Below are 22,038 nucleotides of genomic sequence, written 5' to 3'. Positions count from 1 at the left end.
GAGGCCAATTAAGTAAGAGAAAAAAACTTTTGAAGTGATAATCAAGATAGCTCAGTACAGACAGTTTGATAAGAAGTGTGAGAATACTTACAAGGGGAGATAGATTCAATGTTTGTAATGGCTCAGCCATTCCCAGTCCTTATTCAATCCTGAGTTGATTGTATCTAGTTTGCATATCAATTCCAGCTCAGCAGTCTCTCGTTGGAGTCTGTTTTTGAAGTTTTTCTGTTGTAAGATAGCCACCTGCATTGAATCTATATCCCCTTGTAAGTATTCTCACACTTCTTATCAAACTGTCTGTACTGAGCTATCTTGATTATCACTTCAAAAGATTTTTTCTCTTACTTAATTGGCCTCTCAGAGTTGGTAAGACAACTCCCACCTGTTCATGCTCTCTGTATGTGTGTATATATATCTCCTCAATATATGTTCCACTCTATATGCATCCGAAGAAGTGGGCTGTAGCCCATGAAAGCTTATGCTCTAATAAATTTGTTAGTCTCTAATGTGCCACAAGTACTCCTGTTCTTCATGCACATGTAGTGTTTATACATCTGTTTGTCAATCATCTCTGTATCTTTGCACATCGAGACACTGATCCAATACCCACTGAAGTCAATGGGGCTGGATAAGGCTGTATAATATGACAGAAGCACAAACGGGACTTGTTCTGGAAAAAAATCGATTGCTATAACCCCAGAGTTTTTCTTAACAGATTTCTTTTACCATCCCCTCTTCTTGCTTCGAAGGCACTGGACAATCCTTCATTGACGGCTGAGGCATCTCGCAGTCCGACATAAACAAATCAGAGCAGCTGTCTGCTCAGCATTTTTGAAAATCTGGCCACTTACTCGGATGCCTATATATGGATCTTAGGATCTAAGCTCCCATTTTAGAAAATCTTGGCTCAAATATTTTTGGACATTGTTTGGGACAAGAACCAAATTGCTCCACTTTATTCATGCATATTGTTTAAGGCTTAGTTTAAACAAGCTACCTACATTGTATGGGACAAAGCCTCCTGTCTTCACACAAGCAAAAATTCCCAGTGAAGTCTGATTAAGGCATCAGCAGGAATTGGCCCAGTATTTGTGACTTTTATGGGTTAACAACTCATCTCAACGAGGTCTTTGAACGGCTCATGCCAGTTACAGGTCACAACAACACACCTATCTCACTGCAAAGGCCAGACACCTTCTGAGAGGAAAGCAACCAGCAAACCAAAGAAAAAGACAAGGAAACTGTTACTTTTCAGGTCTTCTGAGGAAGTGGTGGGGGTGTTAAAGACAGAAGCGTCTAGCACTAAAAGTGAAAACACTATCTCAGATTCAGTAGTTACAGAAGGGCAAGATTTTATTTGTTTTAAAAGGAGGGTCCGGGGAAATAAAGCTAAAGAGGATGAAATGTATTGCACTCACTTCCCAAGTTATGACATGAGACCAGGCTCTCCCACTGAAGACAACATATGACCATCTGTAGGGATCATCCAACATCCTACGGCGAGACAATCATTCCTGTTTCCCATTAGTTAGTTTCCAAACTTCCAATTACTCCCAGTGAAAAATTGGCATTTTCCTCTCTAGAAAAAGCTTTTGTTTTTCACCCCAACTGATTTTACCAATTTTGCTAAACTTCCTCCCTGCCCCCTGCTTGGTAACTGTGCAAGGTCCGAGCAATCTCCCAATCTTTAGGGTCTGAACTTCCCATCAAATACTTTCTCATTAAGGATTTCTGTTGAATTTCAAACCAGGCTCCAGGAGTGAATTTAAAAAAGGACCACGTGTAAGTGCCAAGCCACCTCCACTTTTTAACTAAAAATTGCCAGTCTGTGCATTGTGCAGGGCCATTTTTGTTTTTCGAACTGAGATAGAGAGACCAGGAAGTTAAAAAGCGGCCTTGATGCACTGATACCTTTCAAGCTTTAAGTTGGTTTTATTTTTCCCCCTAAACAAAGTAACTTTTTTAGCCCAGACCCCACAAGTGCTTTCTCTGGTGCTAAAAACTATCGTTATTCACACCTGCATCATGTCAGGATCTATACAGTAAGACAGTTTTTATTTACGGCTGTTCATTTGGTAGAACATTGGTTCCTTTAACTCCGCCATGACCACCTGGGTTTCTCTTTTGCCTTTCTACAGCAGGTCAAAGAAGCCAACAGGTCTGCCCGCTCCCATTGGCCAGCCACATTCATTCAGATATATACTGATTGATACACTGTCCTCTGCAAGTGCAACAGACTGCAGGGACTGTCAAGTCTGATTCTGCAAATGTGGCCAGCTGAGACATCACGAGTCTCCTTGACTTCAAAGCACAATGCCAGGCAGTAACTGTTTACAGGGCCAGGCCTAGCATGCGGATGTGTCTGTGGCCTAATGTATCTGGGATCCTGTATGTGAAAATGATCACAGCAGTTCAGTCCCTTTTTTAATGCACGTCATACTATGAGCCAAATTCCTCCTTCATTTACACCAGGCAAACAAAGTAAATGGGATGTGCAACTACAGGCCTATTTGGCCCACTATGGTTAAGATATTGCAGAGGGGAGTCCTTGTCTGAATTACAATTTTTTGTCCAGTCTAATAGGAGTTCTGTCAAATTCTACTTGCTCCACTGCGGATTCATAGGAAGGACAGGCCCAGTTTTCAGCTGAGCTGAGCTCTGCAGCTCCCATTGACTTCACTTGGACTGGTGGGTGCTCAGCATCTCCGAGAACCAGGCCCTACAGTATTTCTGTGGTTTTCCTATTATCAGACAGCTCTTCTGGAGATGAGGGAACCAATAAAATAAGCCAACTGGGGGTTTCACTGGACTTAGACCAGGGATGAATTTGACCCACTGAGTTATGATTTGTTCACTACAGATAGCAATACCTAGCTCTTATAGAGCATTTTCCATCAGTAGATCTCAAAACACTTTACAAACAAGGTCTAGTTCATTGTCCCCATTTTAAAGAGGCATGGAGTGGGGAGGATACTGGCTCCAGGTCATCCAGCTGGCCCGTGGCAAAGCCAGGAATAGAACCCAGGTCTCCCAAGTGCTCTATCCACTAGGCCACACTGCCTTTAGCTCCATGATTGGCCTGATTTTCCCAACACTTTCCTGAAGTCGTGTTGCACTCTTAGCTGGCTAGGAATGTCATCTTCCACCAACCAAGAAAGCTAATGAGGTGTGAAACACGCCATTTTCATACTTCTCCAGGGCTGTTAGTTTTATGCTGTATTCTATACATATTACACTTCAAAATGACAACATAAAAAAAATTTTTTTTTAAGGAACCAAAAGCCAAGCACTCAAAAGTTAGGAAATGCCAGAATTCAGATTGCCTGTGCAGCCTTAACTGGGCCCCCTCATGCACGGGCAACTAACTCCTCAGAGCTCCTTTGAAAAGCTCATTCAAACACCCACCGTCTTGCATATCACCAATCTCTGTACTGTGGCAGCACCTAGGGGCCCCAATCAGAGACCCGAGCTCTATTCCACTAGACACTGTGTGTATCTACAACAACAACAACAGGTTCGTGCACCAAGGAGCTTAGTCTGTGGTTTTATCCAGACCAGTTTGCCCATCCATATTTTAAATGAAGCAAATTCATGGGGGGAAAATCCCTGGTTTTGCCAGGCCTCTTCCCCACACTCAGCCGTATCCCAGTAAAACTTATGTGCTTCAGAAATGCTCATATTAGCAGTGTATTAAAATAAAAGTATATCTATACAGCAAGGTTATAATCGTACAACATAGGTGCATAATGAAGCCTAAGGGTTCATTAGATCTATACAAATCTTCTCTGTATGCAACATACATATGTAGAAAATATTGTAAATACCTTTATACTGCTAAGAAAGCACATTGCAGTTACTCAAGTCGTATGCTGTACAAAAGCTAAAGGAGGAAGAGCCAACTCTGTGTTAAAGGCAAGCTGCCAAAAGACAGTGAAAGTGAAGTGGAGAGTTTAACCAGTGCACCTGTTAGACAAAATACACAACAGAAAATGCCAGAGTGTTGTAAATATTACAGTGAAGCAGGGCAGGAAGGGGTAAGTCTCTCTAACACCACAAACAATGCAGGGAGCACAAGATGACGGAGAATAATTTCAGAGCGGAATTTAGATGGAAGTGGAACCAGCTCCCCAGACGTTTCCACAGCGTAAAATACAAAGCGTGTCTTTGGATTGTAGCTGTGAGACTGATGTAGCCCATTCTTTCCAGAACAGAACCCACTGACACTTTTACAGAAACAGCAACACCAAAGGGGCAACCATGCCAGACATAAATAAGGGAGAAGGGTTAGCGCCCCTTTCTGCTTCAAACATCAGTTATGCTTCTATTGCTGCTTGCCTCAGGCGCAGAAGCCGAAGGCTGATCTACTGAAGTCTGAGCAGAAACAAAGTGGAAGTTCTCCTTTATTTTTTCCAGCATAAAGTATAAAATAGCATTGCTGCTGTTTCAGGGCTAGCATTAATCTCCATGTGTGGTTTAGACCATTGTCCTTTAGACAATGATCCTGTGAAATAATCTGTGTGTCTTTTGGTACATCTGTGTTACTAGTAAAACATGGGGCCAAGTCACTTGGATGAAGGGGGTTTTCTTCTCTTTGGAACAATAGATGTTATTACCCTGAACACTGGCAGTTGCAGTTAATCTTTCTGGCTCTGCTATGCCCACAGCAGAATTGGAGTTTCTGCTTTCAATCTCTCCAAGGTGATGGACTGCATGAGGAAAGTAGTTAAGAACAACATAATATAGTAGTTAAATAACCCCAGGAGAGCAATTGTGTAAGTCTAATAGCTTCATAAGTGAACTGATCTCGTGATCCATTGAGCGACACCCTCTGAAAGGTACTGGCATGGGGCCAGATTCCGGTCTTTGGAGGTGCATGTGCAGCTCCCATCGAAGTCATGGCCCAGCCTCTCCTGCCCCATGTAAAGCTGTCACAACTGCTAGCCCGCTGGGTGAAGAGCGATCAGCATAAGACCACTAAGGGAGCCAGAAGTGCTGCCTATTTAGGTTCCTAGCCTGTGGTTTCAGCATTTCGAGGGGGCCAGTTTGGCAGGGACCTCCCCCAATGACTTGAAAGGGAGGATAGAGCTTCCTGATAAAGCCATGGAATGAGCATTCACAGCACTCAGAAAGGAGCCTGGGTTTGGCCTGGAGGAAAGCAGCAAAGAAAGGAGGCATGATAAGCGAGGGTAAAAGAAGAGGGGCAAACAGAGTTTGCAAAAGGGAGCTGATGGAGACAGAAGCCATTGTTAAAGCCAACACAGCAGCCAGGTTACAAAACATAGTAAGGTGCAGTATGTACAACCGATTGGAACCCCATTTGTAACCAGTTATGGAACCCTTCCAAGGCTGTATTTGTAGCATAGATGACTCAGACAAAACCCCAGCTGTCATAGTGACAGTTTTGCATGAATAAAGCATGCAGGATCAGGCCTCAAATGGCATCGTTTACATTAAAAAAAAAAAAATCTAGTAGACTCAGCTGCTTAGCACACCAGATCCAAAGCAATCCTTAGCTCAGAATTTGTCCTCCGCACTGTGTTTGGGCTACTCATCTCTAGGTTTTAAACAAGTCATTTTTCAGCCATCACCTGCCGTTAGATTTACATAGTAAACTGATCTCTAGGACTAAAATAGCCAAGCTCATCTAGTAAATATAGCAACGTACGTATTAACTGCTGCAGCTCCATTTTAGAGTTGTTTCATGTTAAGGCCCCTCCTAACAAAACAAAAAAAATGCAGCTAATAAAAATGCCCATTAAGCCAAACCATATTACATCACTCAGAAACGAACGCAAACAAAGAAAAGAGCTAAGCCAGGGAACATCACTGCATTTGGCATCGAGAAATCAGTGAAGCATAACAAAGCCCATCACTAGCTCTCACTTTCATTTGTCTTCCTGTGTTTATCCAATAATTCATTCTAGTGACTTCAACCGTAGGAATATTTAACTGGGGCTGGTAAATAGTGTATGTAAGTTACAGCCAGACCAATGGAGATATACCTATCGCATAGAACTGGAAGGGACCCTGAAAGGTCATTGAGTCCAGCCCCCTGCCTTCACTAGCAGGACCAAGTACTGATTTTGCCCCAGATCCCTAAGTGGCCCCCTCAAGGATTGAACTCGCAGTCCTGGGTTTAGCAGGCCAATGCTCAAACCACTGAGCTAGCCCTCCCCCCTGAACTGATTTACTGGAGCGGAGGACCTGGCTCTTTGTTTGCACACCCATAGCCATAGTTTATAGAGTCATAGATTTTAAGCCCCAAAGGGACCCTCATCTGACCTCTATAACACAGGCCATAAAATTTCACTCCCTATTTTCGCCATCTAGATCGTAATTTCTGGTTGAGCTAGAGCATCTCTTTTAGAAAGACATCCAGTCTTGATTTACGGATTTCAAGTGATAGAGAATCCTCCACATCCGTTGGTCAGTTGTTTCAATGGTTAATTACTCTCGCTGTTAAAAATGTGCACTTTATATAGCTCCCTTTACAGATACATTATTTAGGCAAACCCCTTTCTGCTTGAACCCCAGCCTTATCTAACAGTCTGCTGCCAACTCACAGATCTTTCAAACAACGTACGTGAAACACACCAAAATCTTGTAGTGGAAAAGCAAAATGGTCAATAATAAATATTGAAACACACAAAATATTTACTTATTACAAAAGAAAAAATATATTGACTACTGATAAGCCCAGCTGGTGTCCTGTGTGAACTTGGAGAGACATTATTTCAGTCTCTGTGCCAGATTAAATCGTTCATTGAAATACCTGGTGGTTGCTTGCCAGATCTTCTTGTATATTAATGACTGCAAGCAAACATTAGCAAAGGGAGAACTGCACAGTGAAACTGCTCAACTCAGTGTCCCGACTGAGCGCGCCTTTTTGCATGTCAGAGAGCTCTGTTAAACTGCTGCAAACCACTCGGATTTCGTTGGATGTGAAAGTTTGTGGGAGGGACCGGTGATCTTGAAGAATCACCCCTTAAAATTCCTGTTACAATAAAAATAAATAAATGTCAAGAAAGACAAATGTTGCCTATTACAAAATTAATACTCAATTCTTTGTACGGATAAAGTCCATTTCAGACAATAGCAGATGCAATTGCAAGAGGCACGTACTGTGGTGGTGGCAGCCTGCATGAGGTCAGATATTGTGGGGTGAGAGTCAGGATTCTGGATTCTATTCCTGGCTCTGCCAAAGTGTGTGAGCTTGAGCAAAACATTTCATACCGAGGTTTTCATCCTGAGGACTTGACCTCCAAGGTTTGGGGAAATGAACAGTTGTGAGCAAGTTGTTAACCACCCTCTCCTTTCCATATTGCTAAAGGGAAGGAGGCCGCAGGTAGAACCTGGGATTAGGGTCCTGGCATGGGAAAGAGGCTCATGGTGTGGCAAATATTGAGAACCAATGACGCCACACAATATAGGGTTAAAGCCTGAGGGCAGTAGCAGCTCCTATGGACCCTGCTTCAGTCTAGAAACTCTGTGTAAAAACTGCATCTACACATTAGCAAAAGACTAATGGTCCGAGTCTCTGCTTTCCAAAGCACTAACCACCTCCCGTCTAATGCTAGCTGAGGTGATCCCCTCCAAAATGATCCTAGAGTTAGCTTCAAACCCACCGCTTCCCAGTATGAGAGGTGGACCCCTGTTAGTGCGCTGCCAGATTAGTCTATGGGGAGGGGGCATGGGGCAGAGAAGAGGGAGGGTAGGAAAAGTTTCAGAGTCTACTCTGTTCCCTGTCACAGCAAACAGGCTCCCATAGCCATGGGTAAAGCAGCACACAGCTCCTTGAAAGAGGTCTGCTTCCCCCTAATGCAGGTGGGGGTGTAGTGGGTGGACCCAGGTACAACCCCACTAGCCCCAGCTGCTCTTCTCAGAGCGGAATTGAGGGCCACATGAGCCCCACGGAGCTGCCAGAGGATGCCACCATTGTAGGTGGAGCCTCTGGATGAGTTGAGAAGGGAAAAAACCCAACCGCTGCCATCACCACCATGGCCCCACATGAACTGAAGGAAAGGCAGATAGTGGAAAGACAGAGAGAGTCACTTGTGCCATGACGGGGCAAGGAGACCCCCACAGGCGGCTAGAGCAGGGACGGCCAAACTGCAGCTTGTGAGCCAGATGCAGTTAAAGCGCGGCTCACAGAGCCGCCCCCCCCCCCATCCCCATTCTCTGCCTACCCGAGCTCGGGGCTTCTGCCCTGCAGCGGGGTGGTGGGGCTTCTGCCAGAGGCGACTGATGCCTGATAAGAGGGGGGGGGTCACAGTTTAAAGGTTCACCCCCCCCAAGTTGAGTCATGCCCCTCTGTCAGGTTAAGGGGAGAGCGTGAGTGGTCCTCCCTACGGCTCCCAGCTGTTTGCCGCTGCCTCTCCCCACGACTGCAGCTCCCAGCTTGCCAGCTCCAGCAGCTGCCGTGCAGGGAGGGGGCCCCAGTGGCACCATGTGACTGAGCGGGGCCATCAAATCCTGGCAAAAATCTAGGGGGGTGGCATGTGACCCCACGTGCTCTTCCCCCCCGTGTATCACCTCTGGCTTCTGCCCAGCAGGGAGAGGGGGTCTCGGGGCTTCAACCTCCCGCGGGGTGAGCCTGCTAGGGCTCAGGGCTTCAGCAGGGGTGGGGCTGAAGCCCTGAGCCCAGACAGGCACCTCCTGTGGGGCTGAAGCCGCAAGAACCCCCTCCCTACAGGGCAATCCATTGCGGGGAGGGGGCGGGGGGTCTGTCATGAAAGGAGTGGGAATCGTTGCTCCTGTAAGTGGTTCTCAACCTATTTAGCATTGTGTTATGTGGGCCGCATCCAATACTACCTCTATGGCCCTGAGGATGTCACATGGGCCGCAGCTCTGTGCTGATTGGGCCGCAAGCGACCTGCGGGCCGCCAGTTGAGAACCACTGCTCCTGACCATAGAGCGGATGCTCTTGCCCTACCCTTGACCTCTTAACCCTCTGAAAATGTGCAAGCCTCAACCAGCACTGCTGTCTGAAATTCCCTGACTGGTTACTGTTCAGCGAGGCTTACTGCTTTCACAGTGCGGTCCTTCCCAGCCTCGGCATTCACACCGGTAGCTTCCATTCCTGAGAACACACACGCCCTCATTCAGGCACGGGTTAGGTTTGCACAGGTTCACCGGGCGTTTAGCCTCTGTAACAGAGAAAAACACAAACAGAATGGCAGGCTCTGGCATGTGACACAATATTAACCTCTCAAACGCACCTCCGGTGTGAGCACGTTGGCATGACAGTAAATGTTGCTCTTGCAGGGAAAGTCAGTTGGATTTACAGGAAGACGTGGAAGGAAATAAAATACGTCAATGGCAGGGATCAAAGCCATTTGCAGTGTTGTGTGTACATTGTAACAGCAAAACACCATCAATTAAAGTCTAGAAAAGGTCAGGGAAGAGGATTTACTTTACTAGCTGTCCTGAGTAAGATCCTGACATGGCTCCCACTAAGGCCAGGGCATCAGGTCCACTAACAGACACTCCACAAAACAGAGTCCGACATGTTTCCTGTCCCAAACAGCTTACAATTGAAAGCCCCCAGTCCGGCAGTCAGATACATTAGAACAGAGCCCAGAGCTCCTGTACAGGACCAGAGAGACACCACACAAGACATGGGACATCAGCTTAGATAAAAAAAATGGGGGTGGGGAGATTATTGGTAGAAAACAAGGTGGGAAAGATTTCTGAAGAAATGGGTTTTTATGGGGGATTTGAAGGAGGAAAGTAAAGTAAAGTAAGTGTGTGTGTGTGTGCGCGCGCGCGCGCCTATCAGCTCTCCTATCATAGCAGGCTACAGCGGTCAGCAAGCCTCAGCACTTTTCAGGCCATTTTGCTATAAATACACAGGGTTAAGCAGCAGCAGCTGAGAAGAAGCTTCTTGTACCGTGACTGGCATTTCTGCAATACTGTTTGGAGGCATGTGAAATTCCTCAGCTAAACAATTAAGTGGCTTAGAATGTGGGTCTTCTAACCACGTCACTTTTGTTCTCTCAACTTGGGTGCCTGGTAAAGAGTATCAAAATCAGTTCCTCTATCCTAAAAAGTGGCTCATTTGGCTGCTATTTTCTATCAGGATTGTGTCTAAATAGTTATCTGTCAGAGAAACTTGGGATCCCATTCATGAACTCTCCAGGGAAGGTGGGAGGTAATGCAAAATACTGCAATGTACTGGTTAGTGCAGGGGTCTCAAACTCAGATGACCCCGAGGGCCGCATGAGGACTAGTGCATTGGCCCGAGGGCCGCATCACTGAACCCGCCCCCCCCCGCTGCCTCTGGCCCCGCCCCCACTCCACCCCTTCCAATTAGGCCCCGCCCCTGCCCCACCCCTTCCCTGCCCCATTCCAATCCCTTCCCTGAAGTCCCCACCCCAGCGCTGCCCCCAGGGGGTGCAGAAAGGGTGCAGCGGGGGCTGAGGGCAGGGAGTTGAGGTACAGGAGGTGTGCAGGGTGCTCAGGGCAGGGAGTTGGTGTGTGGGGTACAAGAGGGGTGCAGCAAGGGGTGGGGTGCAGGGTGCAGCAGGTGGCTCAGGGCAGGGAGTGCAGGAGGGATGCGGGATGTGGCAGGGGGCTCAGGGCAGGGAGTTGGGGGTGCAGGAGGGGTGTGGGATGTGGCAGGGGGCTCAGGGCAGGGAGTTGGGGTGTGGGATGTGGCGAGGGCTCAGGGCAGGGAGTTGGGGGTGCAGGCGGGGTGCAGGATGTGGCAGGGGGCTCAGGGCAGGGAGTTGAGGTGTGGGATGTGGCAGGGGGCTCAGTGCAGGGAGTTGGGGTGTGGGATGTGGTGGGGGCTCAGGGCAGGGAGTTGGGGGTGCAGGAGGGGTGTGGGATGTGGCAGGGGGCTCAGGGCAGGGAGTTGGGGTGTGGGATGTGGCAGGGGGCTCAGGGCAGGGAGTTGGGGTGTGGGATGTGGTGGGGGCTCAGGGCAGGGAGTTGGGGGTGCAGGAGGGGTGTGGGATGTGGCAGGGGGCTCAGGGCAGGGAGTTGGGGGTGCAGGCGGGGTGTGGGATGTGGCAGGGGGCTCAGGGCAGGGAGTTGGGGTGTGGGATGTGGCGGGGGCTCAGGGCAGGGAGTTGGGGGTGCAGGAGGGGTGTGGGATGTGGCAGGGGGCTCAGGGCAGGGAGTTGGGGGTGCAGGAGGGGTGCGGGATGTGGCAGGGGGCTCAGGGCAGGGAGTTGGGGTGCAGGCAGGGTGTGGGATGTGGCGGGGGCTCAGGGCAGGGAGTTGGGGTGCAGGATGTGGCAGGGGGCTCAGGGCAGGGAGTTGGGGGTGCAGGCGGGGTGTGGGATGTGGCAGGGGGCTCAGGGCAGGGAGTTGGGGTGTGGGATGTGGCGGGGGCTCAGGGCAGGGAGTTGGGGGTGCAGGAGGGGTGTGGGATGTGGCAGGGGGCTCAGGGCAGGGAGTTGGGGGTGCAGGAGGGGTGCGGGATGTGGCAGGGGGCTCAGGGCAGGGAGTTGGGGTGCAGGCAGGGTGTGGGATGTGGCGGGGGCTCAGGGCAGGGAGTTGGGGTGCAGGATGTGGCAGGGGGCTCAGGGCAGGGAGTTGGGGTGTGGGATGTGGCGGGGGGCTCAGGGCAGGGAGTTGGGGGTGCAGGAGGGGTGCAGGATGTGGCAGGGGGCTGAGGGCAGGGAGTTGGGGTGTGGGATGTGGCAGGGGGCTCAGGGCAGGGAGTTGGGGTGTGGGATGTGGCGGGGGGCTCAGGGCAGGGAGTTGGGGGTGCAGGAGGGGTGCAGGATGTGGCAGGGGGCTGAGGGCAGGGAGTTGGGGTGTGGGATGTGGCAGGGGGCTCAGGGCAGGGAGTTGGGGTGCAGGTGGGGTGTGGGATGTGGCAGGGGGCTCAGGGCAGGGAGTTGGGGTGCAGGTGGGGTGTGGGATGTGGCGGGGGCTCAGGGCAGGGAGTTGGGGTGCAGGTGGGGTGTGGGATGTGGCGGGGGCTCAGGGCAGGGAGTTGGGGTGTGGGATGTGGCAGGGGGCTCAGGGCAGGGAGTTGGGGTGCAGGCAGGGTGTGGGATGTGGCAGGGGGCTCAGGGCAGGGAGTTGGGGTGCAGGCAGGGTGTGGGATGTGGCAGGGGGCCCAGGGCAGGGAGTTGGGGGTGCAGGATGTGGCAGGGGGCTCAGGGCAGGGAGTTGGGGGTGCAGGAGGGGTGCAGGATGTGGCAGGGGGCTGAGGGCAGGGAGTTGGGGTGTGGGATGTGGCGGGGAGCTCAGGGCAGGGAGTTGGGGTGTGGGATGTGGCGGGGAGCTCAGGGCAGGGAGTTGGGGGTGCAGGAGGGGTGTGGGATGTGGTGGGGGCTCAGGGCAGGGAGTTGAGGTGTGGGATGTGGCGGGGGGCTCAGGGCAGGGAGTTGGGGGTGCAGGAGGGGTGCGGGATGTGGCAGGGGGCTCAGGGCAGGGAGTTGGGGTGTGGGATGTGGCAGGGGGCTCAGGGCAGGGAGTTGGGGTGTGGGATGTGGTGGGGGCTCAGGGCAGGGAGTTGGGGGTGCAGGAGGGGTGTGGGATGTGGCAGGGGGCTCAGGGCAGGGAGTTGGGGTATGGGATGTGGCAGGGGGCTCAGGGCAGGGAGTTGGGGTGCAGGCGGGGTGTGGGATGTGGCGGGGGCTCAGGGCAGGGAGTTGGGGGTGCAGGAGGGGTGCAGGGTGTGAGCTCCAGCCTGGTGCCGCTTACCTAGAGCGGCTCCGGGGTGGCAGTAGCGCTCACTGGGTCCAGGGCAGGCTCCCTGCCTGCCTTGGCCCTGGCTCCGTGCTGCTCCGTTCCAGGAAGCAGCTGGAACCGTGTCCCTGCAGCCCGAGGGGGAGGGGAAGGGCTCAGGCTTCCCTGCTTGTGCTGCTCTTGCCGCTCTTCTAGGTACCTCCCACGAAGCTCCCATTGGCCGCGGTTCCCTGTTTCCGGCCAATGGGAGCTGTGGGGGGGCGGTGCCTGGCAGGAGGCAATGCCGGAGCCCTCTGCCTCCTTCCCTCTCCCCCCAGCCCGAAGGGGCGTGCTGCCGGCTGCTTCAGAGAGCAGCGCGGCGCTTGCAGCATCAGGAGGCAATCCCACGGGTAGGCAGAGGGGTGGGGGGGCGCGGGGAGCTTGGCGGGCCACACACAAGAGCCCCGCGGGCCGCATAGACCCCTGGGTTAGTGCATGTCTCTGCCCTCTTCGGGGTGGAATAAGAACTACTCAACCACATGGCATAAGCACCCTTTCCTTCACCCTGCATCTGTCTCCTCCATCTAGACGAAGGTTGCCAACTTTCTAATTCCAGAAAACCAAACACCCCTGCCCCATCCCTTCCCTGAGGCCCCGCCCCTTCCTGAGGCCCCACCCCCGCTCACTCCATCGTCCCTCCCTCCATCCCCAGTCCTGCAAACAAATGAACATGAGTATCTTTACACATGTATGTAGTTCCATTGAGTTAAATGGGACTACTCACATGTGTAAAGTATCAGAGGGGTAGCTGTGTTAGTCTGAATCTGTAAAAAGCAACAGAGGGTCCGGTGGCACCTTTAAGACTAACAGAAGTATTGGGAGCATAAGCTTTCGTGGGTAAGAACCTCACTTCTTCAGATGCAAGTGCATGAATGTTATTGCTGGGATTGAAGGAGAGAGAGAGAAGGTCCCGCCCCCGAAATGCCACCCCCGACAGAGGCGGCGGAAGGTCCCGCCCCCGAAATGCCACCCCAACAGAGGCGGCAGAAGGTCCTGCCCCCAAAATGCCGACGACGACCGGGGCGGCCGAAGATCCGGCCGCCGGGGTCGCCACTCCCCAAATGTTAGTGCCCTAGGCGACCGCCTAGGTCGCCTAATGGGTTGCGCTGTCCCTGACTCTGCCACCCACAATCAAAGAGACAAGGTAGGTGAGGTAATATATTTTATTGGACTAACACATGGGTGAGGTAAAAGTTATCTCACCCACCTTGTCTTTCTAACAGGGACCAACATGGCTACATCATACCGTATACCCAGTCAAAGTCCACTCTCTTCTGGTGTGTTGAGAATTCCTGAGGAATTACCGACTTTCCCAGTCTCGTCTTTAAAGGGCAACTGAGTGAATAGAGGGAGCTGACTAGGTCTTTAGGGTCACACTGTTACACGCTGTGCAAACATCCCAGACTCTAGGCAGGGAGGAATTTGCAGGTTGTGACTGAGAAGGTTTTCATGTTGTCTCAGTCCACAGGATGTAATTTTAATTGTAGGAATTCCCAGAAGTTTGCTCTCATGTGCAAACAGAAAATTAGCCATGCCCTGAGCACCAATTGTTTCACCACATACCAGCCAGTTCAAGCAAACATCATTTTCCTCTTAGGAACTTAAGCCATTTCATTTCTTCAGTGGGGGAAGCATGACTCACTTGTCTTGTGGGGCATCCTTTCATCTTAGGGCCTGCAGTCTGCCAATGAGACACCTACACTCCGGGTCAAACACTGCGGTCTTTACTTAGGCAAACTCCCACCAAAGTCAATGAACTGACCCTGACGGTCAGGAAAGCAATATAAATACTCAGCACACAGAAGAGAAAGGTTCCTTGTTTTGCAGCAATCTGCTTCCATCCCACTTACCTGAGCACACTAGTGATTCACCATAAAGCTGATCAGAGCCTCCTCAATCTGCCATGCCCCCAAATTTCTCTCTGCATCATCACATTCCCTTCTCTCCCCCACAGACAAAGCTGGGGAGAATTTGACAGTCCTTTTTTCTTCTTTCCCCTAAGCATTAATTAGCGTTTAACCTACATCAGTTTAACGCCAGCAATACATTCCTAAGGACCTGCTTCGTAAACAGAATACATTGACCCTTCTAAGAGGAGCTGGTTATTATGTCTTTGCAGCCCACACATGATAACTTTCTGATGGGCCAGCTTTTAAGCACTCTCTCCCATCTTGGATAAAGGCAAGTGCATCTTTGAAGATGAAACATGGATCAGCTGGGACTCTTTTGATCTTGGATGCTTTCAGACAATTACAGAATGTTTCTCTGACCATCTATAATCATTTCAGCCTAACCACCTTCCAAGTGGAGTTTAATCCCATTTCATCTCGACTTTATCTGCTCATAAAGCATTAGCACATCTGCCATCTCTCTTAGCCAAGGCAGCACTTTGAAAAGGTTGTTCATTCCTTCCTGCAACAGAATTACCCAATAGAACCATTTCCCATCTCTCGAAAGGCATGACCTTTAAAGCAGTTACTGGGCGTAGAAGTGTTATTCCATCTCTTTGGCTAGGCACTTATATGGCCCTCATCTCAGTAGTAACTGAACACTTCCCAAGTATTCAAGGATTGATGGCCATAACATCCCTTCAGGGAAGAATTATTCTCATTTTATAGACTGGGAACTAAGGCACAGGGAGACAAGGGACATTTGCCAAGATCAACACTGGACATCTGTGGTAGAAGTGGTAACTGAGCCCAGATCTCTCAAGTCCCAATCAAGACCATCCATCCTACCTAATCACCCTCATTTTTCCATTGAGTAGTCAGATGATGATAAATATATCTGCAGATCTCAAAGCACTGGATTTGCCTGTATTGGCAACAGGGCTTCATTATAAAACAGCGAAATGGCAAGAAAATAAATTGAGCCTCACCCTGTATAAATATATGCCATAGAAGGGCCCAGTGCTGAGAAGCTCCTGCAAGCAGCACTATTGACTTGCTCAGCATCTTGCAGGATCAGGCCCTAAATCATTTCAATGGAGCTGCATGTGTAAAGCCACACACCTCCTGGGTGTGGTGTTCTGTCCCATCTAGTGGCACCGAGACAACTTAGAGAGAGAGAGAGATTAATGAGTTTGCTCTACAGCCTAGGCTAAGGGCCATGTATGGCTTTTAGCTCATGCAGTAGAGGCTCAGGCATTTAGCTCCAGAGGTCCCAGGTTCAATCCCGCCTGCCAACGATCAGGGCCCATTGAAAGTATGGCACTAAACACATGGGTATAAACATCAAGTATCTATGTATGTTCTTAGAACTAATTTACTGTAATCACCTGTATTCTTCCTGCTTAATAAAAGCACCTCTAACTCTTTAGATCACCTGTGCCATTACCTTTACACCCACCTGTACATCTCATAAGAAAATACAAAGAAAAGGCTTTTTAAAAACACCCCAGAAGGCTGAACGTTATTCCTTTATTCCCCTTTCCTTTGATCATAAGAGGACACCATTCCATAGTTATCAATGCGGGCTTTACCACTGGCTATCTGGGGGATTTTGCCCTATTCAGAAAAATAAGGAGAAAAAAAAATAAGAGGAAAATAAATTTCTGTCCATGTCAGGTCCAAGCAGGAAGAATACAGGTGATTACAGTAAATTAGAAATGAGGGCTCTTAATTTAATGGAATAGCCCCTTCTATGTGTTCCCCCTTCTCCAGTGCCCCAGGCCGTGCGTACGTGAGCCCTGAGACAGCAGCACTTCACTGAACAGCAGAACACTGAGAGCACTAGCAAAAGTGCCCCTAATAACGGGGACCATTTGTAATGAAGGCAAGTTACAGCTGCCCCACCTAAATGTTCAACCTAAAGCTACCATGGTTAGTTAGTGGCCAGTAACTACAAGGTCAAGCCAGTCAGCCATGAGCAGCAAATGGACAGGGGACAACAGGAAGGAAATAATGGGACTGAGCCACAAGTTTCAGATCTGGATCCAAATCTTGCCAAAGCCTGGTGGGGCAGAGGACTCACACAATCAGGTGTCGGAATCTTCCCCGTGACCCATAAGGAACTCGTCACCAGCTGCTTTGAAATGCGTCCCCTCTTCATACCCCCAGTAAGAACATTGCATTGGATACCTTGCAATGTATGTAGTATGTGACATCCTACACATTTAAAGCTAGATTTAAACTCTCTTGTGCCTCCAGCACACAGAGTGAAGCTGATTTAACCCAGGTAGGATTACAACAGGCAACCACCACTGGCAAACTAGCCAAACCATACCTCATGGACTGGGGCTCAGTGAGATCCTTGTGTGGGTCTGTTTTATAAGGCTTCTAACAGCTGGTTTCTGGGTGCAGCCAGTGGCTACACCGTAGGAACTGAGAATGGGAGGCCAAAAGCCATCTCACCTTCACATATTCTTTCAATGATAAAGTCTTTGTAATTGCGCAGATCATCATAAGATGAAACGTGTATCAGGTAGTTGGGAGAACCGGCAATCCTCAGCAGCGTGTCCCTCCGTACACCCCCAATCCCGACAAGAAACACCGACACGCCGTTGCTCCGCAGCTGCTGAGCTGGAACAACTGCATCCTCGATGCCGCTCCCATCTGTGATCACCACCACGGCCTTGCTCACCCCAGGCCTCGCCCCTTTTGAAACAGTCATGACGTCATCATGAATGTGCAGCAAGGCTCTGCCCGTGGAGGCCGAGCCACCAAGGAAAGGCACCTGGCTGATGGCCTGCAGGAGAGCTGAGCTGGTGACATGCGCGTCCAGGGCGAACGCAGTGCGAGCCCGGCTGCCGTAGACCACAAGGCCTATCTGGGTGACGTCCCGATTGATATTGAACTGCAGAGAGCTGCTACTGACAAAGTGCCTCAGCCACAGAAAGTTCTCCCGGCCAACTCCAGCTGAGGCATCCAAGGCGAAAACCAGATCCAGAGACTGGGACTGGCAGCCTGGAAAGGAGAGAGCAAACTTTAAGCCTTCCAGAATATAGTCATTACTGACCGAGCAAAGCAAAGGAGCCACCTGGTTCTGCTTTAGGCAAATACATCACTACTGAGCGGTAATGAACTGCAGCATTATGAGGAATGGCAGATTGCAATTTACAATTCGTTATTACAGGAATTTACAGCCCCCTCAAAATGAGCAGCTAGAGAAGATAATCCCCAGCTATACAATCACCACGAGCACTACTGCATTAGATTATATTTCTAGTTTCTTTTCACTTGTTACACTGCTCTGAGCCAAATCCTTCACCTTGAATGGTCTCTTACTGTATGTGTTAACTACTTATGCTAATCAACCTGTTCTACCTCGTATTTAGCTGTGACTACCTGAGTACCTTTCCCAGGTGTGACAAAGCCCGAAAGCTTGTCTCGTTCACCAAGAGAAGTTAGTCCCATAAACGATATTACCTCACGCACCTTCTGTCTCTATGTACCAGGGCTATTCCTTTTTCAGTCAGAGGCTTGGCCCTGTGGTCTGAGCCCATAATTGGAAGAACCAGGTCACTTGGGTTTGCTCTAGGCTCTGACAATGACGCCCTGGGAAGCTTTGGGCAAGATACATACCTTCTCTGTGCCTCAGTTACCCCATCCACAAAATGGAGATCAGAATTCTGACTTCCCTCACTCCGAGGGGTTTTAGAAGGATTAATTACTTATGGCTACACTGTGCTGTTAAGGCCCTGTCACAGAGTGGCCAACACTTTTAAGACGAGATGGACTCAGCCTCACCTGTGTCTGATGAGCTGCCCGCCCCCCCCAGCTAATGCAGTGAAGCCAGGAATCAGGTGATACCTTGGAGATCACCTAGTCCTCTTAACAGGCAGCAAATAGCTCATTTGAGCTAGAGAACTGCAGGGAGCAGGGAAGGTTCCTATGGGAGTCTCTGAAGCAGTGGAAATATCCCAGGTTATATGTGGCTCCCAGGCAGACAGCCTGTGGACCATAATCCTGCAGGGAGCAGGCTAGGAAGGAGAAGGGAGCAGAGAGGCTTGCCTTGATGCCCAGGTAGATGTAGGGAGTAAATATGCTCCTGCAGAAGGGTCTGGATCAGAGGGAAAGTTCACAGTTGAGATGTCGAACGTGTGTTAAACAGTTTTATTTTGAAGGAATAACATTGAGTCCCTGAAGAAAAGGGAGTGAAAGCCTGTGACTGGAGAGCATTCTTTAGTGCACCCACCAGTGAAATAGTTCACCAGCTTCCAGGCCCACAAGTGGGGGGCAGACTAGAGCTGCAGAGCCCCAGATGAAGTTTGGATGGTGCCTTAGGGGCTGCATTTCCTCCCCCTAACCCCACTGCAGATAGAGAGTGCACACATTGCAATGTACCCCTTTCAGCAGCACATAATACTTGACACATACGAGCCCTCCCAAACCACTAGCCCACTGGCTAGCCAGCTCTCTGGGCTGGTACAGAAGTCAGGAGTGGACCATAACCCCTTCTTACCATTTTTTGAGTGATTTGTGCCTATGGGTGCACGAGGAAGCAGCAGTCTTTATGGTCCCCAGCTGCAAGGGCAGCTGTGGTGCCTGGTCTTTGCATGGGAGAGGTTCTGTGATTTCAGTCTCTCTAGACCCGGACATAAGCTAGCTCTCAAGGTCCGGGGAGTGCTCAGTATTCTGGATCAGTATCACTGGATTCCCTACCACTGTTGTTTGGGGGAACTGAAATTCATTCTTTTAACCACCCTGCTCCTTAAATCTTGAACTCCCCTGAGCAGTGACTCCGTCAGTGCACTACAATCTATAGCCAAGGCCTTACCTTGAGGACTGTCTACACTGCAGATTTTTTTCTGCAGCTCAGGGATCTTGTTGAACAGATCCTGGGGGTTGGAATAGACAACCGTCCGCTTTGGATTCCCAGTCACGTCGTCCAGCTCTGCTCTTAAGAAGTCGCTGCCCACGCCAATTAGGAAGAGCCCTCTGCCTCTGGTATATTTAGCTGCTTCTACCACAGGATCCTGGGACTCCGAATCCGTGAGCAAGACAACCACACGCGGGAGATTGTCGTGAACGTCTGCGAAGGCCGGAGCACTCTTAAAGCCATGCTGCGTGACATACCGAAGGGCTTTGCCGGTGAAGGTTCCCCCTCCGCTGAAATGCATGGTGTCAACGCTCTTCATGAGACTGAGCACGTCCTTGTACTCGCCCACTTTGATGGGGATCTGGACATCATTGCTGTACTGGGCCACTCCGACGTTTGCTGGGGAGTCTTTGCTCAACACTGCCCGAATGAACCTTTTCAGGAAGGCCTTGTAGCGCAGGAATCCCTCCAAGGTGGTACCAGATGAGCTGTCCACCAGGAAAAGAAGATCCACGCTGCACTCCAGACTCAGCTTCGGTGCTGAAAGCAAAGGAAGTGAGTAACTGCATGTAATGCAAAAAATAAGCAAGCACATCATGTGGGTCTCCTGCAATCCCAATGATCTGAAGGAGAGAGAATGCACCCTAGAGCCTCTCTGCATAGGCGCCGCCGTGGGTGCTCCGGGGCTGGAGCACCCATGGGGAAAAATTAGTGGGTGCTCTGTACCCACCGGCAGCCAAGCTCCCCGGTCCCCCCCGCCTCACCGCCTCCTCCCCTGAGTGCACCGCGTCTCCACTCCCCCCTCCCTCCCAGCGCTTGCCACCGCCAAACAGCTGTAGCAAGCTCCGGGAGGGAGGGGAGAGGAGCGGGAACGTGGAGCGCTCAGGGAAGGAGGCGGGCCGGAGCAGGGATTTGGGAAAGGAGTCGAATAGAGGCAGGGAGGGGGCGGAGACTTTGGGGAAGGGGTTGGAATGGGGGTGGGAGGGGGCAGAGGTGGAGTCAGGGTGAGGCCGGGGGCAGAGGGGAGTCGAGCACCTACCGGCGCCAGAAGAAGTCGGTGCCTATGCCTCTCTGTCAAGAAAACAAAACAATTTGTTGGGCAACATGTTTTGTACAGTAGGAGAATCATGCCTCAGGATGCCATTCACTTTGGTAGGATGTCACAAAAACCTCAAGGGGCTGAGGAATACGTTGCAGGAAGTCAGCCAGTGGCTAGGGCATCTTTTGATACAACTTGAGATGCTTTAAAGGGGTGGGCGCTCTGCATTTTCTGAGAATCAGGCTCCTTTGAGGTTTCTCGAGTTGGGTACCCAGAATCACTAATCCCCGGCCCATATGTGCAGGGAAGTTCTGCAGGGGTCTGAGGGAGGGGAGGGAAAGAGTGGGGAGCCAAGGCACAGGTACTTCAGCTGTTCCCCTCCTTCAGCAGGATCCACTTCTCATGCCCTGCTTCCAGATCTCCCTGCATGCTGAGATGAGGCTGTAGATGAGGGGTGGGCAAACCTTTTGGCCCGAGGGCCACATCTGGGTATGGAAATTGTATGGCGGGCCATGAATGCTCATGAAATTGGGGGTTGGGGGTGTGTGTGGGGGTGCGGGCTCTGGCTGGGGGTGCAGACTCTGGGGTGGAGCTGGGGATGACGGGGTGCAGTAGAGTGCTCTGGGCTGGGACCGAAAGGTTAGGAGGGCAGGAGGGGGATCAGGGCTGGGGCAGGGGGTTGGGGTGCATGCTCTGGGCGGCGCTTACCTTAAGGAGCTCCCAGAAGCAGCGGCATGTCCCCCCCCGACTCCTATGCGGAGGTGCAGTCAGACAGCTCTGCGCGCTTCTCCGTCTGCAAACGCCGCCCCTGCAGCTCCCATTGGCCGTGGTTCCTGGCCAATGGGAGCTGCGGGGGCAGTGCTTGGGGTGGGGGCAGCGTGCGGAGCCCCCTGGCTGCTGCTACGTGTAGGAGCCAGAGGGGGGATATGTTGCTGTTTCCAGGAGCTGCGCAGAGTGGGGCAAGCCCTGGACCCTGCTCCCCGGCGGGAGCTCGAGGGCCGGATTAAAACTCTGGAGGGCTGGATGCGGCCCCCAGGCCGTAGTTTGCCCACCCCTGCTGTAGACCAAGTTCACGGAGGCTTCTGAATACAGTGGGACTCTGACACCTACTGGATGGAAGGGGGGGAGAGAATGGCAAATGCCCCCCCCCCCCCACACACACAGATTTTTGCACTTGATCAAAGTTGCATAGGCAAAGTTTGGGGGACAGGGGGTGAGCAGCATGGCTAGACCACTTCAATGCAATGGTCCTGTACAAAACCAGTACAGCTGCTGCTGGAGCACACTGTTCAGGCTGCGTGGTCGCAGTGCCAATGAAATTTGACCCAGCTGCCCCTCCTGACAGATGGGGAGGCGGCCAGGCCAAATGGAGTTGTGACCTAGCACACGGGGGAGTCTGTGCTTGTAGCACAGAGTGCAGGGGAGTCCACCGAGACCCGACTCCTGGTGGTAGAGGCTCATGCACGGTGTGGGTAAGAGAGAGGAGACACTCCCTAGCTGAGGGAGACTCGGGGGAGAGGGGGAGGAAGAGGCAAGCAGGGACCAGAACAGGG

At 51.0% G+C, this 22,038-nt stretch overlaps 1 protein-coding gene across 1 annotated transcript in view; it reads right to left on the bottom strand.

The window, feature by feature from the left end:
* Positions 1–6,893: 6,893 nt before the first annotated feature.
* The window catches only part of VWA2 (von Willebrand factor A domain containing 2), a 50,804-nt gene continuing 35,659 nt past the window's right edge, over positions 6,894–22,038 (bottom strand). Inside the window, exons 10-13 of the mRNA XM_065408493.1 lie at positions 19,405–19,986; positions 17,040–17,591; positions 9,024–9,146; positions 6,894–6,994 (exon numbers count right to left, since the gene is read on the bottom strand). Coding sequence (XP_065264565.1) covers positions 6,894–6,994; positions 9,024–9,146; positions 17,040–17,591; positions 19,405–19,986 — 1,358 coding nt within the window. The remainder of the gene's footprint in view (positions 6,995–9,023; positions 9,147–17,039; positions 17,592–19,404; positions 19,987–22,038) is intronic.

The sequence above is a fragment of the Emys orbicularis genome, chromosome 7 (genome assembly GCF_028017835.1).
Source record: "Emys orbicularis isolate rEmyOrb1 chromosome 7, rEmyOrb1.hap1, whole genome shotgun sequence".
In the NCBI taxonomy this organism is placed as follows: Eukaryota; Metazoa; Chordata; order Testudines; family Emydidae; genus Emys; species Emys orbicularis.
This window is presented reverse-complemented; position numbering and strand designations above follow the sequence as displayed.